We start from the raw sequence: 19,726 nt of genomic DNA, 5'->3' as shown, positions 1-19,726 counted from the left end.
GAGCCCCCAAGGCTGGGGGCAATGCCGGGGGAAGCACTGCGTGTGGCTGGTCAGGGGCTGAGCTACGCGGGAGGCTTTGTGGGAGAGGCAGAAAGGACTAGCTCTGAAGCGTGTTTAAGTCCTTTGCAGATTAAAATGCTGTTCAATCAGACCCCTCTTCCAGGTCATCACATTCAATCCTCCCGTTTCCAGGCCCCCCGACCCCCCCTCCAGGGCTGGGGAGGACACACTGCAGACGGCATCGTGGCTCCAGGTCTTTATTGGGAAGGTGCAGAGCGGCTGCAGCCTGTCTGACAGGCACGTGCAGGGGTGTAACCGGTCAGTTTTCTCCACGGTGACGCGGGGAGCGGGGTGCGGAGGGCAGGAGACCCCTCGGGCGTCCTCCCCTCCAGAGAAAAGGCACTGGCTCGGGGTGACACTGCTCCTTCCGGAGAAGGGCTGGGTTATGTGTACACAAGGGCTGACCGGGTGGATGCAGAGGACACAAAGCTAAATACAGCTAATGAGGCGAGAGTGGGGGAGGGGGGCTGCATCTGGCCCCCCAGCAGGAAGGGAGGTTCAGAAAGAAGACAGAGCTTGGAGGAGACACAGAATCCAGCCTCTCAGTCTTAGTGTTTTGTGCAGTTAACAACAACAAAATAAATATAACTTACAACTTCTTACAGGACTCTCAAGGCAAGTCCGGGCCGAGCAGTAGAGAACACCTTCCCGGAAGGCCAAGCAGTACTGAACCCCAAGAATGTGGGGGAGGGGGGCAGGACAGGCAGGGAGGATGCTCACCCCGGCACCTGCGTGGCCAGGCCCCGGAGTCCCGGCCTGAACGGGCTGGGTGGGGAAGGCCCTTCAGACAGCCTGGGAGAGCTGCTGGGAAATGCACTCCAGGGTCCGTATGAGGAGGTGGGAGGTCAAAGGGGAAAAGGGGAGAGAAGGGAGCTGGCACAGTGAGTACAAGCCCGCCCCGAAGGAAGAGCCCTAAGAAGATGCCGCCTCAGCCACTTTCACACGTAAGTGTGACGAAGCCAGGGCCGCCCAGGAGCCGGTCTCCTTCAGAACCGGCCACTTGCCCATTAGCCCGGCGTCTGCGGCAGCTGCTGCGCTAAAGTGCTCGCTTGTTGTCGGGAGGAGGGAGCTGGTCCCGGGGGCTTGGTTCAGAGCGTGAATCTGCTTTACAGCAAACTCGTCATGGACAGGAGGCCGCCGCCGGCCAGCTCACAGCCAGAGCCCCAGAGGCGACCTTGGTGAGGCCCCTTCCCCCGGAGCCCACGGGCCAGGCCCCCGCCCGCGTGAAGCCGGCGGGGCTCAGCCTCCGGGTCACGTGCCGTCACAGGCTGTGGGGCGGGGGTGACCTTGAGCAGGTCGGCCCACACTGGAGCTCACCACTGTTTTGAACAAGAGCCAGGAAGTTGAAAAGTGATTTCCTTTTTAAAAATCTGAACGTCTACATCCTCGCGTCCCACCCTCCGCCCCCATCAACTGTCACTGACCCAGCGTGAAAGGGGAACCGTGTGGTGTGGGCGAGCTGACAGTCCCCCGGTGACGGGGAGCCCTCCTCCGGACTGGTCCCTCCAGGGACACACACCGGGCACACGGTCTCCACGTGTCCCCGAAGCAGCGCTCCGTGGAGGAGCTGGCCCCGGTGGCTGCTGGCCTGGTCCCCACTTCTCCTCCAACAAGGGGGGGGGCCCGGGGGCACCGCTCTACATGCCACAGCCGGAGTCTGCCTTCAAAAGCCATGCAAGTTTTACATCCTTCTCGGTGATATAAACTCACTCGCTTTACAGTCAGGATGAGGCTCACAAACGGGTCCTCACCAGCCTTCACGCGCCCTGGACTCCAGGAAGAGGCGGGCACACCCGGCCCACGGTGCCCGGAAGCTGCCCACCACACGGGAAGCACAGGGCTCAGGCCTTCAGGACGTGGGGCTTATTTCAGGGGAAAACAGATGCCAGGAGCCGGCTTCCTGCTGCTTCCGCCCTGCCCAGGGCTGGCCTGAAGCCCTGCCCGGAACTGCAGGGGGCTCGGGGCCTCACCAAAGAACCCCAGTGTGCAGGCAGGGCCACCGAGTGCCCCCAAGAGGCGGGAGCAGTGAGGGCGAGGCGTGCCCTATGCAGGTCTGTCTCTCCCCGGGGTTGCCTGGCACTGTCACACAGGCCACGGGGGCGGTGGGAGGCACAAGGGGCTCTGGGCGGGCAGCCTGGAAACTCTGAGTTCATGGGCGGGAATCGCAGATGGAAGAACTGGGAGCCAGCACCAGAGGGCACACGGCTCCCGGCTCCCGGGCCTCACAGGCTGCAGAGACCATGAAGGCCCCCACGTCCTGGACCCACCGCTGCTCATCGGAGGGTGCTCTCCTCAGGGCCGACATGCACTCCCAGTGATTCTGTGCCCCAACGCCAAGAAAGCCGGGACCAGGCACACACTCAACAGGGCTCTTACATCCTTCTCGGGAGGATGGGGCAGAGACAGGCTATGCCGGGCAGCGGCACTAATGGCACTGGCCACCAGGGGGCAGCAAGCGCCCACAGGTCGCCCGCCCAGAGGCCCGGCACCCCAAGGCCACCTGAGCCTCCAGCCAGATGGAAGCCCAACTGACCTCCCTGACCTCCCTGTGGGCAGCGGGCAACGGAGCCTGGCGTGGACACTGCTCTTCTAGAAGGAGATCCTACTTACGGAGAGGAATGGGAGGCCCAGGGCAAAGCCCTTCAGTTAGGAAAAGAACGAGAAAGCTTCGTCTCCTCTTCTACAAAGTGTCTTGTAGTGCAGTTGGGAGGGTCAGTTCTGCCTGGCACCCAGGTGGACGTAAAAGAAAATTCAGGGGAAGAAGGAAGGAAGGGAGAGGAAGGCGGCCAGGAGCGCGGGAGGCGGCCGGGCGGCCTCAGGCCACCGGGGCGCTGGGGCCCGGGCACATCTCCGTCAGGATGTCGATGAGGTTGTTGAGGCCTGAGAGGTAGCCGTCCTCGCGGTTCCCCTCCTGCCAGGGGACGTCGTGCTTCAGGGTCTGGCCCTCGGGCAGGGGCGTGGTCTTCCCGAAGTCGATCATCCACACCTTGGCCTGTTCCTTCTTGTCGTGGATGAAGAGGAGCGAGCTGCCAATGACCTGCAGGGAGCAGGGCGGTGAGGGGCGCAGAGCCCGCCTGCCCCCCGCCCGCTGCAGCCTGGCTCCTGGCACCCGGAAACCAGATGGAACTGGAGAGGTCGCTCAGGTGAGGCCCAGAGCCGGCAACTGTGCCCGCGGAGAGGCCATGAGGGGCAGAGGACATCCGATTCCAGAACAGCAGCCACCCCGTGTGGGCAGCGGCAGGAGGAAGTCCCGATGGAGGATTCTCTCCCCGCCCCGCCCCCCAGCTCCAGCCTGCACACTTTCCACTATTTCAGACCACAGCTAAGGCTTGGGGCTCACCCTTCCCCTCCTAGACCTTGACTCCCCAACAGAGGAGATGCCACACTCTGCACTGGGGGTCTCGGGGTGACGGGTTACTCGGCTGTTTAGCAGCTCAGAGAGCTTCTGCCCTGAGACCCTCGGGCGAAGGACCCTGTCCAAATGCACACACAGCCCCAGGCGGGCAGGCAGCGAGGCCGATTGCCCCCCATCCCAGCAGGAACCCCTGCAAGTCCTGGGCAGAGGCCGCGGGGTGTCTGAAGCTGGGCCCCGACGGTGGTTTCGCCAGGGGCAGCAGCACCAAAGGGCCCCCTGCTCTGGGCAGGTCAGGGCAACGGCACGGGTCAGCGCGTTCCCAGCTAGAAACAGCCGCAAACCCTCATCTGCGTCACCCACGTGGGGCCAGGAGCTCGGGGCGCAGGGCGGGCTGGGGGCTTAGGGCAGGGCAGGGAAGACCCCGGAACTGCCGAGCCCAGAGGAAGGGCTTCTTCCCGGTGAGAAATAACAGAACCTCAGGTTGTTTCCCAGGGAGACTCGCGAAGAGCACAGAGAAATCAACTCCAAGGAATAACGCAAAGGTGCCGAGAGCAAAGAGCAAAGCGGTGAGACAAAGCCTGGGCTGCCGAGGGCGTCACAGGCGGCTCCGAGGCCTCCGGGAGCCCTGTCCCCGGAGAAGCAGGCCGGATGGAGCGCGGGAGGCTCAGCAGGCTGAGCAAAGACCGTGCATCCAGCTGGGAAGACAGAGGCCCAGGAGCGGCCGAGGACCCGGGACAGCTGGGCTTCAGCGAGGCCGAGGGGAGGGACGGCACCCGAGAACCTAAGCATTTCTGGGGAGTGGCGGGCACGCCGAGAGGCTGCAGCTGTGTGTGCACGTGTTTGCCCATGTGCGCACACACGTGGGGCTGGGGCCCTGGACGCCCTGACGTCAGGTCTCATAAACCCTCCAGCAGAGGGAACCTGCTGACAGTTTCCAACCCTCTCTCAGGTGTCTCATTTCCTGCCTGCTGCCCTGCGGACGGAGGTGGGAGCAGGGGTCCTGCGGGTCTTGGGGTGACGGGTTACTCGGCTGTTTAGCAGCTCAGAGGGCTTCTGCCGAGACCCTCGGGCGTGTGGGACGAAGTCCTGCCACAGCCCCCGGAGTGGCTGGAGGGAGAAGGAAGGGCACGGCCCGACCTCAGGCAGGGCAGTCCCGAGGGGTCACCCCGGCTCCTGGCAGAGCGGGTGGCGCGGTCCCTGCGTGAGCCGGGCCGCCGGGGGGCCTCTGTCGCCCTTGGCTTGTGGAGCAGGCAGATCCGTTTGTGAGAGAGGCAGGCTCACACCCAGGCCCGGGCCACGGGCAGCCACAGGAGCGCAGCCCTGCCCAGGACGGCAACGGCCCATACCCACCTCGTGGCCCTTGAAGAAGGGGGACACCTCCAGGGTGGCCCGGATGTCCTTCAGCCGGTCCCGGTAGGCGATCTGGAAGAGGAAGACGACGGGTGTTTGAACACTTGGGGCTGGGGCTGGGTTTTAAGCCCCATTAGGGTCCCTGCGTGTCAGGGGGAGGGACACGCAGGTAATGTAAGCAACTGAGGCCAGAGCAGACGGGGGCGGGGGGTGGGGGGCCTGGGCTCCTGGCCGCTCTCCAGGCCGCACGGTTCCGGCTCTGGGGGCCGCGGCGGGAGCACAGCCCCGAGGCCGGGGCAGCCCACACAGGGTGAAGGTGACTCTGGAAGGCAGTGCAGAGGCGGGCAGCACCCTGGGAGCCCGCTGCCATGGCGTCTCCCTGACACAAACGTCAGGGCCCTGGCCTCTGAAAGGGCAGAGCGAGCGGGAGAGCCACGCCTCTCTCTCCAGGGGCCTCTCCATGGAGCCCGACAAACAGGGCCCAGCGTGTGGCCCTGGGGGTGCCGCCTCCCCTGGGGACGCGGGGGAAGCCCGCCACACAGGCGCACACGGCCCTCAGTGCCCGGGGCGGCCCGGCCCGGGCTCAGCCCCAGCACAGCCCCTCCTCCTGAGCTGCTCTGCTGAGGAGCTGGCGACCCAGCACCCAGCGCCTCAGGCCCCGGAAGGGCGGGGTGCGTGCCCCACGGCTGAAGCCTGGGCACTCACAGGGGTCAAGGGATGTCTCCCCGGTGGAAGGGGAGGGAGGGAGCGTCCCCAGTTCCAGCCAGCGCCGAGTCTCCTTGGAGAAAAGGTGTCTGCCCCAGCCTCCCTGCTCTGCAGCCCTGCCAGCAGGCGCCTCTCAATGCCCAGCCCGTGTGCCTGCGTGTCAGACTGTCACAGGGCTCCCAGCCCGTGTGCCTGTATGCCGGACTGTCACAGGGCTCCCAGCCCGTGTGCCTGCGTGCCGGACTGTCACAGGGCTCCCAGCCCGTGTGCCTGCGTGCCGGACTGTCACAGGGCTCCCAGCCCGTGTGCCTGCGTGCCGGACTGTCACAGGGCTCCCAGCCCGTGTGCCTGCGTGCCCGACTGTCACAGGGCTCCCAGCCCCTGCGTGTCAGACTGTCACAGGGCTCCCAGCCCGTGTGCCTGCGTGCCGGACTGTCACAGGGCTCCCAGCCCGTGTGCCTGTATGCCGGACTGTCACAGGGCTCCCAGCCCGTGTGCCTGTATGCCGGACTGTCACAGGGCTCCCAGCCCCTGCGTGTCGGACTGTCACAGGGCTCCCAGCCCCGGGTGCAGAGGCATGACACCCTGCTTTTGATGGGAGGGTTGGGGTCCTGATCCCAGTGGTCAGACCATCCGTCAGGGAAGTCACTGTGTCATGAGCTTCTGCCACCCGCACCTCCAGGCTCAGAGATGCTGGCAGGCTCTTCCCGGGGAGGGGCTGTGACTCCCCCCCACCCCTCCCAGCCCACTTCCCTCGCTCAGCCTCACAGCCTGGGAGACCGGGTGCAGGGCCAGCAGGCTGCCAGCCCATTGGGTGAATCCCGGCTCCGCCCTGTCCTAGCTGTGTGACCTTGACCTGTTTCCGCAATTGTGGAATGGGGACAAGAACATCCACCCGCTCTAGGGGCTGCCACGAGGTGGACGCGCGCTGGGCAGTGCTTGGCCGGCAGTGGCTGCTGAGGAGAGCCAGCGCGGAGAGGATCGCTCTTAAAGGATGGAGAAGGCTGCTGGGAGCCGCGAGGTGGCAGCGAGGGAAAGAGTGAGCTTCCTCATCTGCCCGCAGACTGGGGCTGGCAACCGCTTCGCCTTCCTCTCGCCTTCCTAGCAGTGGCCAGGGCTGTGTGGGCGCCGTGGCCCTGCTGCTGTGGCCGGCTCCGTCCCTGCAGACTGGGCACCACAGCCTGCCGAGCCCCTGCCACGCTCTCCCGGCGCCCAACTCACCAGGATGTTAGGGTTCCCCTTCGTGAACTCTCTGAAGGCCTCGGTGACCTGATCCCGCGTCTTGGTCTTCTTGAAGTCCCGGTTCACCGAGCCGTCTTCTTTCTGAGGAGGAGGACCCAGGAGGGTCAGCAGGGCCCGGGGGGCAGGCACCCAGGGGTCTGAGAAAGCCGCTCCTGCCAGGCCTGACCCCGGGCAGCGAGGAGTCCACATGCAGGCTGGTGCCCACACAACCTCGCACAGGGTGGTTCCCGGGCGGCAAAGCAGGGCAGCCTGTCCTGGGCCCTGGAGGGTGGCCCAGCGTCCCAGGGAAAGTGAAGGACATCAGGAGGCTCAGAGGAGGAGGGCCACTTGGGCCAAGAATGTCGGGGTGAGGCGGTGGGAGCAGCAGGGGCTGAGGGAGATGGACAGCCTTGGCTCCCCTCCCGGCCTGGCCCCGGCGCCCCAGCGCCAGGAGGTCCCTGCTGTCCAGAGGCGCCCCCTCGCCAGACAGAAGAGTGGCGCTCCCGCCCCAAGCCCACTCCATTCCTCCTGAATTTCCGACCCTTTACTGTGGGTCCCGGAAGCCCTAGTCATCCTGCCCGCCACCTCCGTGCCCGGCCTCCCCAGCAGGTGAGATGACAGACATCCAGCCAGAGGGAGGCGTGAGGGCCTCCTCAGCGGGGCCAGGAGGGCCGAGAGTGAGTCAACAGACAACGAACAGGAACCCTGCAGGGACCACCCTCTGCTCGGGGGCTGGCTGCCCGAGACCCCTGGGGCTGCGCCTCACAGCCCTGCTCGTGGGGGGACTGAGCTCACGCTTCCAGCCCCACAGCAAGGGGGGGGGGGGGGGGGCATAGGGAGAGCCTCTGAGACCCTTCTGGGGAGACCGGAGAGGGAAGGGGCGGCCCTGACGTGGGGAGGCTCCGTGCAGCCTCCGCAGAGCTCCCTGGGGACACGGAGGGGCAGTGCTGGTCCTGCAGCCTGGGTGCAGCAGCTCCCGGCGTGGATGTCGGAGGCGGCCGTGTGCTCCCTCCCGGCCCCGCATCTCATTTCAGTCCCCCGATTCCGGGGCCTGGGCAGAAGGGGCCAGCTCCCCCCACCCCCCCGCCGCCCCCCGCATCCTGTAACCTGCCTCCTGGTGGTTCTCAGGGCCCAGGATGGTCAGGGCTCACAGCAGAGTCCTTAGCGGGACTCACTCCGGCCAGAACTAGAGCCACAGCTGCTCCAAGCCCAGCCCCCTTCAAGGCCACCCCCCCCCCGAGCCCAGCCCCCTTCAAGGCCCCCCCCCCACCCCCCGGCCTGAGGACCAGACCATTTCTCTACAGGTCCGCCCCGGGCTGCCCACCCCCGGCCTGTGCGGAGGAGCTGGGCCTCGGCAGGGTCCTGAGGCCCCGGGCGGGGTGGGGGGGGGGGGAGCACAGCCCCTCCCTCTCTGCCCCGAGCCCCCGCGGCGGCACTGGCAGCCTCACCTTGATGCCTTCGATCCTGAAGCCGAGGGTGGCCGTGGAGCTGATGGTCTCCCTCCACTGCATGTACCTGGGCTTGGTCACGGCCCGCTGAGCGTGCTCCTCGGCGGTCGGGGCCTCGGGGTCCACCTCGACCATCTTCTGGTACATGTCCTTGCGGAGGCTGGGCTTCTTCCGGGCCTTGGTGAGCTCCTCCTCCAGGTAGGTCCTGTGGGGCGCCAGGTGGGGCCGCGGTCAGCCTCCGTCAGGGCCCAGCCGCCCCGCTCAGCCGCCAGGGACCCTTCCACAAAGCAGCTTCTGACGCCCGCGCCTGGGGGTCCAAGAGCCCACTCCGTGCCCTGCCCCCACACCCCGCCCCCCAGCTCCGGCTCCGCTCCCAGCACTCGGCCAGCCTCTCAGACCAGCGGTCGCCAACCTTTCGGACCTCATGGACCACCGGTCGGTGACCGCTGCCTTAGATGACTCTGGCTCCCTCCAGAGTAACGGTCAGGCCAGGAGGTGGCTTCCCAAGGGGCCACAGGCCTGGAGGGAGACGCCAGGACAGGAGAGAGCCGGCTCCGTGGCCTCTGTGCTGCTGCAGAGACGCCCTGGCCCATCCTGCCCCGTGGCCACCAGGCCTCAGCCCAGCCTGCCCCCTCACGCCTGAGCCCCCAGCCCGAAGAGCCAGAGAAAATGTGTCCAAATGACCGGCTGTGTCCCACCCTCAGCACAGGCAGGCGGGGCCCGTGGCTGACCTGGGCGTAAGGTCCCCTGGACACTGGGGGGAACAGCAGCTGGGACAGTACAGGACCAGAAGCCCGAGGCTGAACCCCTTCCCTGCCCCACTGACACGCCCCTCCCCCCTCACACAGTGGCCCCTCACAGGACAGAAATGTGCAGCGGGACTTGAAGGAGAGGGAAGTTTTGTCCCGGGAGCTGCCCACACGCAGCCTGCTGTGGCAATCGGCGGCTCCCACTCGCCCCCGTCTGTCCTGGGGCCTCACTCCACACCCGCCCCCCACACCCCCAAGCTGCTGGTTAGGGCCCAGCAGACTGAATGTCAATTTCATGATGCATTTTAAAGACACTTTCCCAGAAACCACTGTATCAACTGATTAAGAAAAACCCAGATCCCTGGGTGTGACCTTGGGCCTGGTCATGTGACCTTCCAGGAGGCGGTGAGGGCGTAAGGAGCCGGCCTCGGCTGCGACTCGCACCCGCGCCCACGCCCACACGTGCTCACACTACGGTGCGTGCTGAGCCAGCCGGTGACGAGAGCTGCGAGGCAAGGCGGCTGCGTTTGCACGGAGCCCTGCGTGCGGGCCTGTGTGTGCAGACTGGCTAGGCAGGGTGCTCCCCCAAATGTCCCTGATGCACTGCAGGGGCCTGTGGGTGGTGGGCGGCCCCACTTCTGCAAAGAGCCCTCAGGAGCTCCTCAAACAGGAAGCAGCCGCGCTGTGAAAGCCCCTCCACGCAGGCTTTTCCCGAAACGGGCTGCGCTCTGTCTGGGCAGAGCTGCCACCCTCCGGGAGGGGAAGGGGCGGGGCAGAGATGCCCACAGGAGGCACCCGCTGGACAGGGGCTGTGGGGCCAGCGGGGAGCGACCCACGCTGCCCTGCTGCCTGCCCCGCCCCCCCAGGAAGGTCATACCTCCATCTCATATGGCGGGTGGGGGATTGGGGGTGGGGGTGGTGGAGAGCCAACAGGTGACACCCCAAAGCCACCTACAGCTCCACGCAGGGCAGAGGTGCAGGAGACGGTGCTGGTCTCCACCCCAGGCCCTGGCCCGATGCCAGGAAGGCGCTCTGACTTTGAGTGGCAGGTCACATGACAGATGTACAGGGTCGAGTCTAAGCGAAGTCCCAGAGCAGTGTGAGTGTGGGTCCACGTGGGACCGGGTCCTCTGGGCGCCTCTAGTCTAGGGCACTGCAGGCGCCCACTGTGCCCCGTGCTCTGCCTTCCACCGCCGCTCGGTGACAAGTGTCACCCTGTGCCCAGGGAGACGCTGGGCTCTCGCCTCCCGCCTCTGCCAAGCACAGCCACGCTCTGGGGCCTGGGACTGGGACTGCTGGCCTCAGGGGAGGCGTGAGGCCAAGGGCTCCGCACCGACGCAGGGAAAAGGGCAGAGTCCCGGCTCGGGCACAGGAGAGCCCCCTCGGCCAGCACAGGTGGAGGCCGGGCTGGATCCACAGGTGGAGGCCGGGCAAATAGGGCTGAGCCGCTTCAGGGCTGTGTGGCCCTGAGGGTCCCTTCACCTCCCGTTTCAAAGCTCAGACCCAGGGAGGCCCTGGGAGCACCCAGCACAGCACCCAGGAACACCCAGCACAGCACCCGGGGCACCCAGAACAGTACTTGGGAACACCCAGCACAGCACCTGGGGGCACCCAGCACAGTACCCAGGGGCACCCAGTGGGAACACCCAGCACAGCACCTGGGGTCACCCAGAACAGTACCCGGGGGCATCCAGAACAGCACCTGGGGGCACCCAGAACAGTACCCGGAAACACCCAGAACAGTACCCGGAAACACCCAGCACAGCACCCGGGGCACCCAGCACAGCACCCGGAGGCACAGAGGGCCCATCCTAAGGCAAGGAAGGTGGCGCTGGGTGGGGCAGCCTCGCTGGTCCACTCTGGGCCCTTCTGAGAGCCCTTGGGTGCAGCTGGCAGAAGCACAGGAGATGGGGGCAGGGCAGCCCTGGGCAGAGGGGCCTGAGTCCCCAGCAGCCGCCCAGGGGGCAGAGAGGTACAGCCCTTTCAGAACCGAGTGGCTACACCTTCTCCCCAGGGTGCGCTCGATCTGGCCGGGTCTGAATGAACACCAGCCAGATTACTTGTGTTTCCCCGTGAGCAGGCGCGTCCTGATGCCCCAGGAGGGGGAGGGGCGCTTCCTGGGACAGAAATGCCCCTGGGGAAGGGCAGTGGCCCAGTGGTGGCAGAGGGACGGGACCTGTCTCCTCCCTGTGGGCGGCAGCTGGCGAAGGCCCGAGAGAGCAGGGAGGCAGGGACAGTGTGAGAGCCAAGAGTGGGACCTGCACTTCCCACCTGCCCTGCCCGGGGGTCACCGCCACGGAGCCCAGCACAGCGTCCGCCTGCGGGTCAGACTTCAGGGCTCGGCACCCAGACGAGTGAGGGGCTGGTGTGCGTGGCCTCCTGGCTTCTCTCTCCGTGTCTCTCCCTCTCTCCCATCCTTCTCCGTTTCCTTTTATAAGAAATAAAACCGCTTAAACCGTCCAAAGCAAACAAGCTCCATCCGAGTGCTGCTGCTCGCAGCCTGGCCTCCCGGCCCCTGCGCAGGCGGCTCTCCGGTCACAGCGCACTGGGCACCAGGAGGCTGAAGGCCACGCCGAGCCCCCCCCGGGCCCAGCAGGAGGGAGCCACACGGCGATGCCGGGATTGAGCGGTCCAAGTTCGGGAGGGGTCGAGGGAACCATGCCGCCAAGCCGGGCCCAGGGCTGAGGGCGGGGCCTCGGGGCCTCCGGTTCGCTCGCCTCGCACCCAGGCCCCCTGGCCCAGTCTCCTTTCCCTCCTCCCTCCAGCTCCTCTCCTGCCTATGTCCCCGGGCAGACATCAGGGGAGCCTGAGTCTCGGGGAGGAGGGGGCGTCCCAATGCTGCACACGGGCCCGAGTAACCCTTTAGGCCAACGTGCTGGGACCAGGGCCTGGAGCACCCTGGGCCCCGCTGGGCCATGCTCAGCCCGTCAGCAGTGAGGCCAGCGGTGCCCCCTCCTCCACTGCGCTCTCTGCAGGCACAAGTCTCTTTGGCCAAACCGACTGCTCACCAGCCCCTCCCCCCACAACACACACACACCACTCATGGGCACAGGGTGGGTGTGGGGGGATGGGAAGAGCTCCCCTCGAAGCTCATGTAACAGGAAGCCACCCTTGCTACCCCAGCAGCCCCCGGACCAGACGGGCACTTGCCTCTGCCCCTCCCTGTGGACACTCAGCACCAAGCCTGGCCTCACCAGCTAGTGCTCCTGCCCACCCTAGCTCACCCGAGTGGGAGAGCCATCGGGGTCACAGCCAGGGTCCCGGTCCCCTCTGCACGTAATGGGACATGGGTGGGGATGGGGTGCAACCAGACCCCCAGGCCCGCCCAGGCCCCCACGAGGCCTCAGGGGTGGCCCGGATGCCGTCCCGGTATCTGCCACGGGGCCTGGCGCGGTGCAAGGCGCGTGCGAGCCTGGCTCACCTGACGCCCATCTTGCAGTCCATCACGCACGGCGAGTCGAAGTCGGCCAGCAGGTCGTCCATCTGGTTGTAGCGCTCCCCGTCCTTCACCACGTCCCCGTGATAGGCCGGCACGTAGGGCTTCAGCACGTCGACCATCAGCCGGTCCAGGCAGCGCTGCTCCGACTCACAGTGCTTCTTCAGGATCCGGCCGTTGGCAGCCGCCTTGAAACTCCCTGCGGAGCGAGGTCCTCAGCGCAGGGCCTCCCCGCCGGCCCCCTGCCCCTCGGGGTCCCCAGGGCTTGCTAAGCGCAGGGCCTCCCCACTGGCCCCCGGGCCCCTGCCCCTCGGGGTCCCCGGGGCTTGCTAAGTGCAGGGCTGAGGGTGGGCAGTCCACTGTGGACCGAGCACGTGGAGAGGAGTGGGTGCAAGCCCCAGACCCCTGACACTGACGGCAACCCTGACCCCAGGCTTCATCTGATGACGGAGGGACCGGTGCTCACTGCTGGAGGGCGGCAGGGCCAGTGGCAAGTCAGTGCCAAGACTTACTCTCTATTTCCATTGCCGTCCCCATCCCACCCCCATCATCACCTCCATCATCACCCCGGCTTCTCGGGCACCGAAGGTGTCTCTGGTCTCAGGAGAAACCCCGCTAGGACTGGCTCAGTGCCGGGACAGCAGCCTGGGGTCCACGCTCGCCCCCCTGGCCATGCTCCTGCCGAGCACGCCCTCAGGGGGCATCTAGGCAGTGCGTCCCTCCCCGAGCCTGGGCTGAGCCCATGTGCTTGGGGCAGAGGAGAAACGTCAGGCCCTGTGCTGGCTGATGACGAAGGCCAGGCCACGAACAGCCACTGAATGCCCCGGAGGACAACGCCACCAAAGGGCCCGTGTGGCCTGGGCAGCTCTGGACTTGGGTCCAGGTGCCCTTCCTCCCGGTCACTGAGAAGCAAACTAGAGCCTCGTGGCTGCCGGGTGCCCTGGCACCGCACCCAGCATGCCACCCATCTCCCACCTACGGCCTCTTCCTGGGCAGGGACCGCGTTTTCATTGATGTTGCGGCCCCGGCAATGGGGGTGCAGACGTTGCCTCCCTGTCCCGGATGACAAGTGGTGGGCCTACAGCTTCATCTGTTTTACTGACTAAGAACCAGGACCGGGCTGCGTGTTTGCGGAGGGGACGGCAGCTGCCCTGTGCATCTGCTGGCAGCGTTAGGGCCACGTCTCGAGAGTATGGCTGCAGCTGCCACTGCGAGTCTCAGAGAACCTGATTGGTCACCTTCACCCCCCAATCCCCAAGCACCCCCCACCCCCCAGCATGAGCTGGCGACACCCAGGGAAAGCCGGAGACCGCTACCTGCGTGTCCCGCCAGCTGGATCCAGGGGTACTTCTTCTTGAAGGACATGACGAAGGGAGACCAGTGCACCATGTTCTTTATCTTCCTCCATGATTTGCTCTGGAAACAAGCCAACGAGAAGCGGGGCATTAGGACGAGAACTGCCTCCTGGTTAGGGTGCGCTCAAAGCAGGGCGAGCACCGTGGCCGGCGAGAGGGCCACGCCCACAGCGCCCACAGCCTCACCTGTGGCTGTGGGGGCCTCACCAGTCAGAGGGGCTTTGCCAAGGCCCAGAAGCAAGGGGAGCTCCACGGAGGAGGTTTCGGGGTGTGAGGAGGGGGAAGGGTGGTCCACCCAGGGCTGACCCCCATCCCGTGCCAGCCCGTCAGGGAACATCTGAACTCACAGTGCCCCCTTCCCACCTCCTCCAGCCTCAGTCTCTTCATCACGCTCGTGAGGGAGGACAGCTGGTCCCCCGGCTCCTCGGCCTGATGGACACTGGGACTCTGAAAATGACGTCTACAGCCCAACAGCCACGGCCACTCAGAGGAAGATCCGCGAGGGCCACTGTCACCCACGCCTCTCCGTTCACATGTCACTTGTAGGCGCAGTAACTACAGAGGCACCTCTCGCCTGCGAGTGGTTTGACGGGCGATTTTAAAGGGAGCTCCCCTGGCACATGCGGTGAGCAGGCCTGTGGGTCTCTCCCGTCAGTGCTGCTCCTTTTCAGGCCGGGTGCTCACACGTGTGTATGTGTGTGCACAGGTGTGCACGTGTGTGTGCGCACGTGTGTGTGTGTGTGTGTGTGTGTGTGTGTGCATGTGTGGGAGCGGCTCCTTGAGCAGAAAGGAGAACTAACATTCATCAAGCACCTTCTTTCCTAACAAGTATTATAGTCACTTGTAGAACCCGAGCCGCAGAGAAGCAAGCGGTGAAACAGGCATTTAAACCCTCACCTATACAACTACTTCTTAAAAATACATATAATTTTATTGATTTCAGAGAGGAAGGGAGAGGGAGAGGGAGATAGAAACATCGATGATGAAAGAGAATCATTGATCAGCTGCCTGCTACACACCCCACACTGGGGATGGAGCCCACAATCCGGGCATGTGCCCTGACCGGGAATCGAACCGTGACCTCCTGGTTCATAGGTCGACACTTACCACTGAGCCACTCCAGCCGGGTAACATGACTACTTTTTAAATATCCCCTTCCCCCAGCAATAAGCGTTTCTCTAGGAAAACCTCCTGGGTTAACTAGTAAAAACAGGCTATCGAGCTGAAAAAGACTAAGTGGCCCCAAACACACGAGCCCCCGACGGGGCGATGAGAATCTGAACTGAGAAGGGTTTCCTGAGAGAGCGGACCCTCACCAGCCAAACCCAGAGCCAGAAACACGAGGCTGCGCTGGGGAGAAGGGAGCTGGGTCCTGCCGGAGGGCGAGGAGGCCCTCACTCCGGCCCCTGCGGCCCGCAGTGCCCAGAAACTGGTCGGACTCCGGCTGTGGAGGCTGCAGCCCAAGGTTAAATGAAGGTTAAATCCGTCTCCTTTTTCTCTCTTTGCCGAGACACCACTTCTGTCATCAAGTTTTCACGTTAAAATGTGTTTAAGGAGAGGAAGTCTTCCCTCCTGACCTGGCCGTTTTTATCCCATCCCGGAGCGAGGCCTCGGCTATCTTAAGCCAGGCCACGTGACCAAGGACTGCGCCTTTGCTGCCTCGGGGTTTTCCAGGTCCTCCTGGTGGAGCTCTCCAAAGAAGGCGAGGAAGGTGAGGCATTTCTTATCGCAGCGCCCAGAAGGCTGCGCAAACAATCAGGGCAGACAATGCGGAGGCAACAATGGAAACCTCATTACCAGAGGGAGCCCAGCCCGCTGGAGGCATGGGGAAGACATTAGGCTGGCCCAGAGGGAGAGCACGCAGCGGCCGCCAGCTGCTGGTCACGTCCCTGCAGCCCAGCTCCGAGGGGACGGGTCTGACAGGCCAGGGGAGGGTCGGGGGAGGGCAGAGTGCTTTCAACCCCGGCTGACCCCCCCCATCACTCCCCAGCCACCCCCCCCCCCCCCCCCCCGCTTTCTTCATGCCTGGGTTTCCTTGCCTGTCTAGTGAGGACGCACTGCTGGTCCACCGGACTCCTTGGACCCATAGACTCGGACTCTGGGAAATGACCTCCCATCCCACCAGCCAAGCTGCTCAGAGGACGGTCAGCGAGACCACTGTCACCTGCTGCAGTGTCACTCATGTGTCATTTGTAGACTCGGTGGCAACAGAGGACCAGGGAAGCTGTGTCCCAGGCCAGGGAGGGGCCACGCAGACTGGTGTGGGAAGGAAGGCCCGGGGCGGCTCTCGGCACAGGCACGGGGGAAGGACTCGGGAAGGAAAGAAGGCATCGGGGACGGGTGGCTCGTGGGAACGGGGGCCTGGGACACGGATTGGCGTGGCTGGGACCGGATCTGCTGAGAATGGGAGCGGAAGCACTGGCCGGTGAGGCCGAGCAGGTGATGTGGTGTGCGGGCAGCAGGCCCACCTGGTCTGGGTCCTGGCTCCGCCCCCTCCTCACTGACTGACCTTGAACAGTTCCTGACCCGCCTTGAGGCACTATTACCCTACCTGTAAAATGGGCACAACACAGACCCCGCCTCCCCGCCCGATAGCAGGAGGTAACGCCATCAGCAGAGGATGGGGTGTCTGTGGGACAGTCTCAGCTCTGGGTTCAGGGCGGGCTCTCTGAAGCCATCCCGGGCGCTGTCCGGAGGGAGCTGAGTGGAGGAGCTGCCGAAGTTACTGAGGAGCAAAGAGCTGTGGCAGGCCACCCTGTCGGGACGCAGCTCGCCAGGGACCTGGGGACATGCTGAGCCTGCAGCCCGTGCGCGACCGGGAGGCAGGAGACAACAGGCACTGGGAGCTGTGAAGCCGCCAGGCCTGGCCCTCTCTTCAGAGGCTGCAGACCAGGGGTCCAGCAGCAAGGAGGGGTGTGGGGGCCCCTCTGATGGTTCACGAGTCCCACGACCCTCCAACATCACTGAGCTCAGAGCAAACGGGACATTTCCCCACTCCCAACCTCCTCCACGAGGAAGCATTTCTGCCCCACGAAGAGGTGCCCCCATGGCCAAGGCCACCAGAGCCTCCATCCACGCTGCCCTGTGCGGGAGGCGGTGGAACGTCCCACGCGGGCGGCTTGCACACGGGGATGCAGGGGTTTTCCTGGGGCTCCGGCAGTGCCTCGCTGCTGCCAACGTTAAACAGAGACGCACTTCCAGGCCTGGGCCTGGGAGCGGAGCCTGCTGGGTGGCCTCTCGCCCCACGTCCAGCCGCAGGCGCAGACACGTGGTGGGCAGAGGAGAGTTCGGGTGTCAGCTCCTCTCTGAGGGCCCAGGGCCCACGGCCCCACTCAGGCACCAAACCACTCTCAGGGGGAGCTGCTTTCCGGGCGGTGGGTGAGGGCCAGTGGGGCACACAGCCTCCCTCCACGGCCCGCGCTGGAGACACCACTGTCTGAGAAACAGAGGCCAGGCCCCCCACATGACAGGTGATGAGGTGACAGGTGACGAGGCAAGAAAGGAGGGCAGCCCCACAGCCCGCAAGGGTCCCCCGCAGAAGAGTCGGCCCCTGCAGCTCTGGCTCCCCCTTCCCTCTCCAGGGCGGATCTCGATGGCCTCAGCCTCTCCTCTGAAATCGGGCCACCCTCCCGGGCCTCCAACCTCCCCGCTGGGCTCCTCTCACGAAGCACTAACGCAGCCCTCAGGTGCCTTGAGCCGGCGGGCAAAGGGCGCTGTCCCCACCCAGGCAGTGCTGGCCGCCCGCTGATTTCCCGGGCCTGGTCCTTCCTCACCTCCCAGTTACCAGGGGCATCTGGTCACCCTCTGCTGATCCTTCCTGGGGTGTCCCCAAAGCTCCACAGGCCTGACAGGGGCCTGGTGCGTGTGCTCAGGGCCCTTGTCACTGCGGACTCACTGCGGGACAGGCGCTGGGCCGGACTTCATGGCCTCACCTCCCTCTTCACAGCCACCTGACGGAAGCATGGTCTCTGTAATGCGAAGCATCCAAGGCCAGCAAGTTGAGTTGCTTCCCCAAAGTCATTCCGTTCTCGCCCTGGCCCGTCGGTGCAAAGCTCACACGGGAACTCAAACCAACTCAGCAGCGGCCAAGCCTGTCAGCCAGCAAGGCTCCCGCGTGAGGAGGCTCCTTGCCCTTGGGGATGGCCAGCCAAGACCCGGGTCGGCCCGCTCTGGGGCTGGACAGGCCCCTCCCAGCTCAGCTACAGGTAACACAGGGCTCCGTCGGACCAGCTACACGGGCCTGGACTGTGGGGGAATCCCGCTCTCGAGATGCGCCTGAGAGCACGTCGAGGGAAAGGACAGCGACGGGTCACCTGCCAGCAGGCGGGCCACAGGGTGGCCGGGACACACGGTGCGCGCCTGCATGCTGCGCTGGGCGAACCCACTGAGGACCTGAGCGAGGGTCGGGGTAGCCCCTCGGGTTCACGGGCTTGGAGGGGCCCCGCTACACAGCCTCGGTGGCCGCACTTGGGGTGAATAAGCACCGGTTCTGGCTTTGCTGTCACCACCCTCCAGCCCTCCTCCTGCTGTAAGAGGTGGGTCCTCGCTGCACAGCTCCTTTCCGCAGTTTAGGAGGGAAGAACCAGCTAAGAGCCAGACCGGGGCGGGGGGCGGGGGCGGGGGGCGGGGGCGGGGGGGTGTCCTCGAGGACCCAGGCGGCCTGGAGATGCCTGGGGTTCTGACGCTGCTCGGGACACTTCCCCCCCTCGCACCTGATTCGACAGGTGCTACACATTCAGAGGATGTGGACGGAGGCTTCTCGTGGGAGAAAATCCTGCAACGAGGAAACCCAGCCCTCCCCACGCGGAGGTGACGGAAGTCACAGGGAAGGTGCGCCCAGAAACTGGGACTGCCTCCAGCCTCAGACGGCCAGCCTGTCGCCACACCCGCAGGCCAGGTGTCCTGCAGGAGGACCGGCTCCGTGGGAGGCTCGGGCCGAAGCGGCCCAGACCAGGTTGGCGCCTGGGCAGCGTCTCGGGTGCCGCCTGTTTGTTTAACCAGCTTCCGGGCCTCCTCCGCGTGATGCTCCCGGGGACACCCACCCTCAGGCTGCGGGGAGGCCGCCTTAAACGAGCGAAAGGGCCTGGGTCAGTAACCTCCAGTGCAGCCTATGTCTTCTATCAAACAGGCCCAGAGGACGGGGGAGGGCGAGAGAGGAAGGGCCAGGCCGGGCTGAGGGCCTCTGGCCACGGTCAGGATCCTGCGTGGCATCAAGTGGGAATGCGTGCCCTTGTCCAGCGCCCAGCGAGAACGCCCAGGCGGGGATGGCAGAGAGGAGCCCCGTGGGGGATGCGCGTGGTGACCCCCAGCTCTTGGTCCCAGGACTCCCGGTGGGACCCGGCCCAGCTGCCCGGTGGGACCCGGCCCTGCTGTCTGGTGGAGACAGAGGACCTGGGCCTGCAGGGCGCTGGGATCTGCCCGCTGGCTCTCTGCTGATGGCCACGGCCTCCCCGTTGTGCTCAGTGCTGGGGGCAGGGGAGGGCCTGTGGGCCCCCAGCAGCCCTCCGAAAAGGCCGGGCAGGAGGATCAAGGAAGGTCACCCGCCTTTAGCCCTCCCCTCAGTCATCTCCGCACGTCTTTCAGGGTCTGGCCTTGCTCCCTCCTCCCTCAGGCCTTCCTTCTCGTCTAGGAGGAGGTGAGGGAGCCGCGCGGCGGTGTCTGAGCCGGTGCCAGCCCAGCCTCCCCCACGGGACCGGGACGGTGAGCCACCCAGGCCAGCGGGATCTTCTCCTCATTCAGCCACCGCGCCTGGGGGTCTGCTTCCTGCCTCTGTCCAGCCACCGCCTGCCCCTCCAAGCCATGTAGTCCAGGTGAGGCGGAAAGAAGGGAGGGACACGGGGCACAGCCTCCTGCTGTGAGGACTGCTTCACCCACCGCAGGACGGTCACCACGCAAAGTGTCTGCAGCTCCCACACACACGCAGGCCTGTGAGATCCCGCACACACGCAGGCCTGTGAGATCCCGCACACACGCAGGCCTGTGAGATCCCGCACACACTCAGGCCTGTGAGATCCCGCACACACGTAGGCCTGTGAGATCCCGCACAC

The 19,726-nt window shown here is 65.5% G+C and overlaps 1 protein-coding gene across 1 annotated transcript in view; it reads right to left on the bottom strand.

Annotated features, from left to right (window-relative positions):
• Positions 1 to 242: 242 nt before the first annotated feature.
• The window catches only part of ITPKB (inositol-trisphosphate 3-kinase B), a 93,928-nt gene continuing 74,444 nt past the window's right edge, over positions 243 to 19,726 (bottom strand). The window contains exons 2-7 of the mRNA XM_080651272.1: positions 13,641 to 13,740; positions 12,310 to 12,523; positions 8,140 to 8,344; positions 6,692 to 6,793; positions 4,766 to 4,837; positions 243 to 3,097 (exon numbers count right to left, since the gene is read on the bottom strand). Of these exons, the coding sequence (XP_080507398.1) occupies positions 2,876 to 3,097; positions 4,766 to 4,837; positions 6,692 to 6,793; positions 8,140 to 8,344; positions 12,310 to 12,523; positions 13,641 to 13,740 (915 nt within the window). The 3' untranslated portion in view covers positions 243 to 2,875. The remainder of the gene's footprint in view (positions 3,098 to 4,765; positions 4,838 to 6,691; positions 6,794 to 8,139; positions 8,345 to 12,309; positions 12,524 to 13,640; positions 13,741 to 19,726) is intronic.

The sequence above is a fragment of the Plecotus auritus genome (assembly GCF_963455305.1).
Source record: "Plecotus auritus genome assembly, chromosome: 14".
In the NCBI taxonomy this organism is placed as follows: Eukaryota; Metazoa; Chordata; class Mammalia; order Chiroptera; family Vespertilionidae; genus Plecotus; species Plecotus auritus.
The sequence above is the reverse complement of the archived record's forward strand: the minus strand, read 5'-3'. Positions and strand labels throughout refer to the sequence as shown.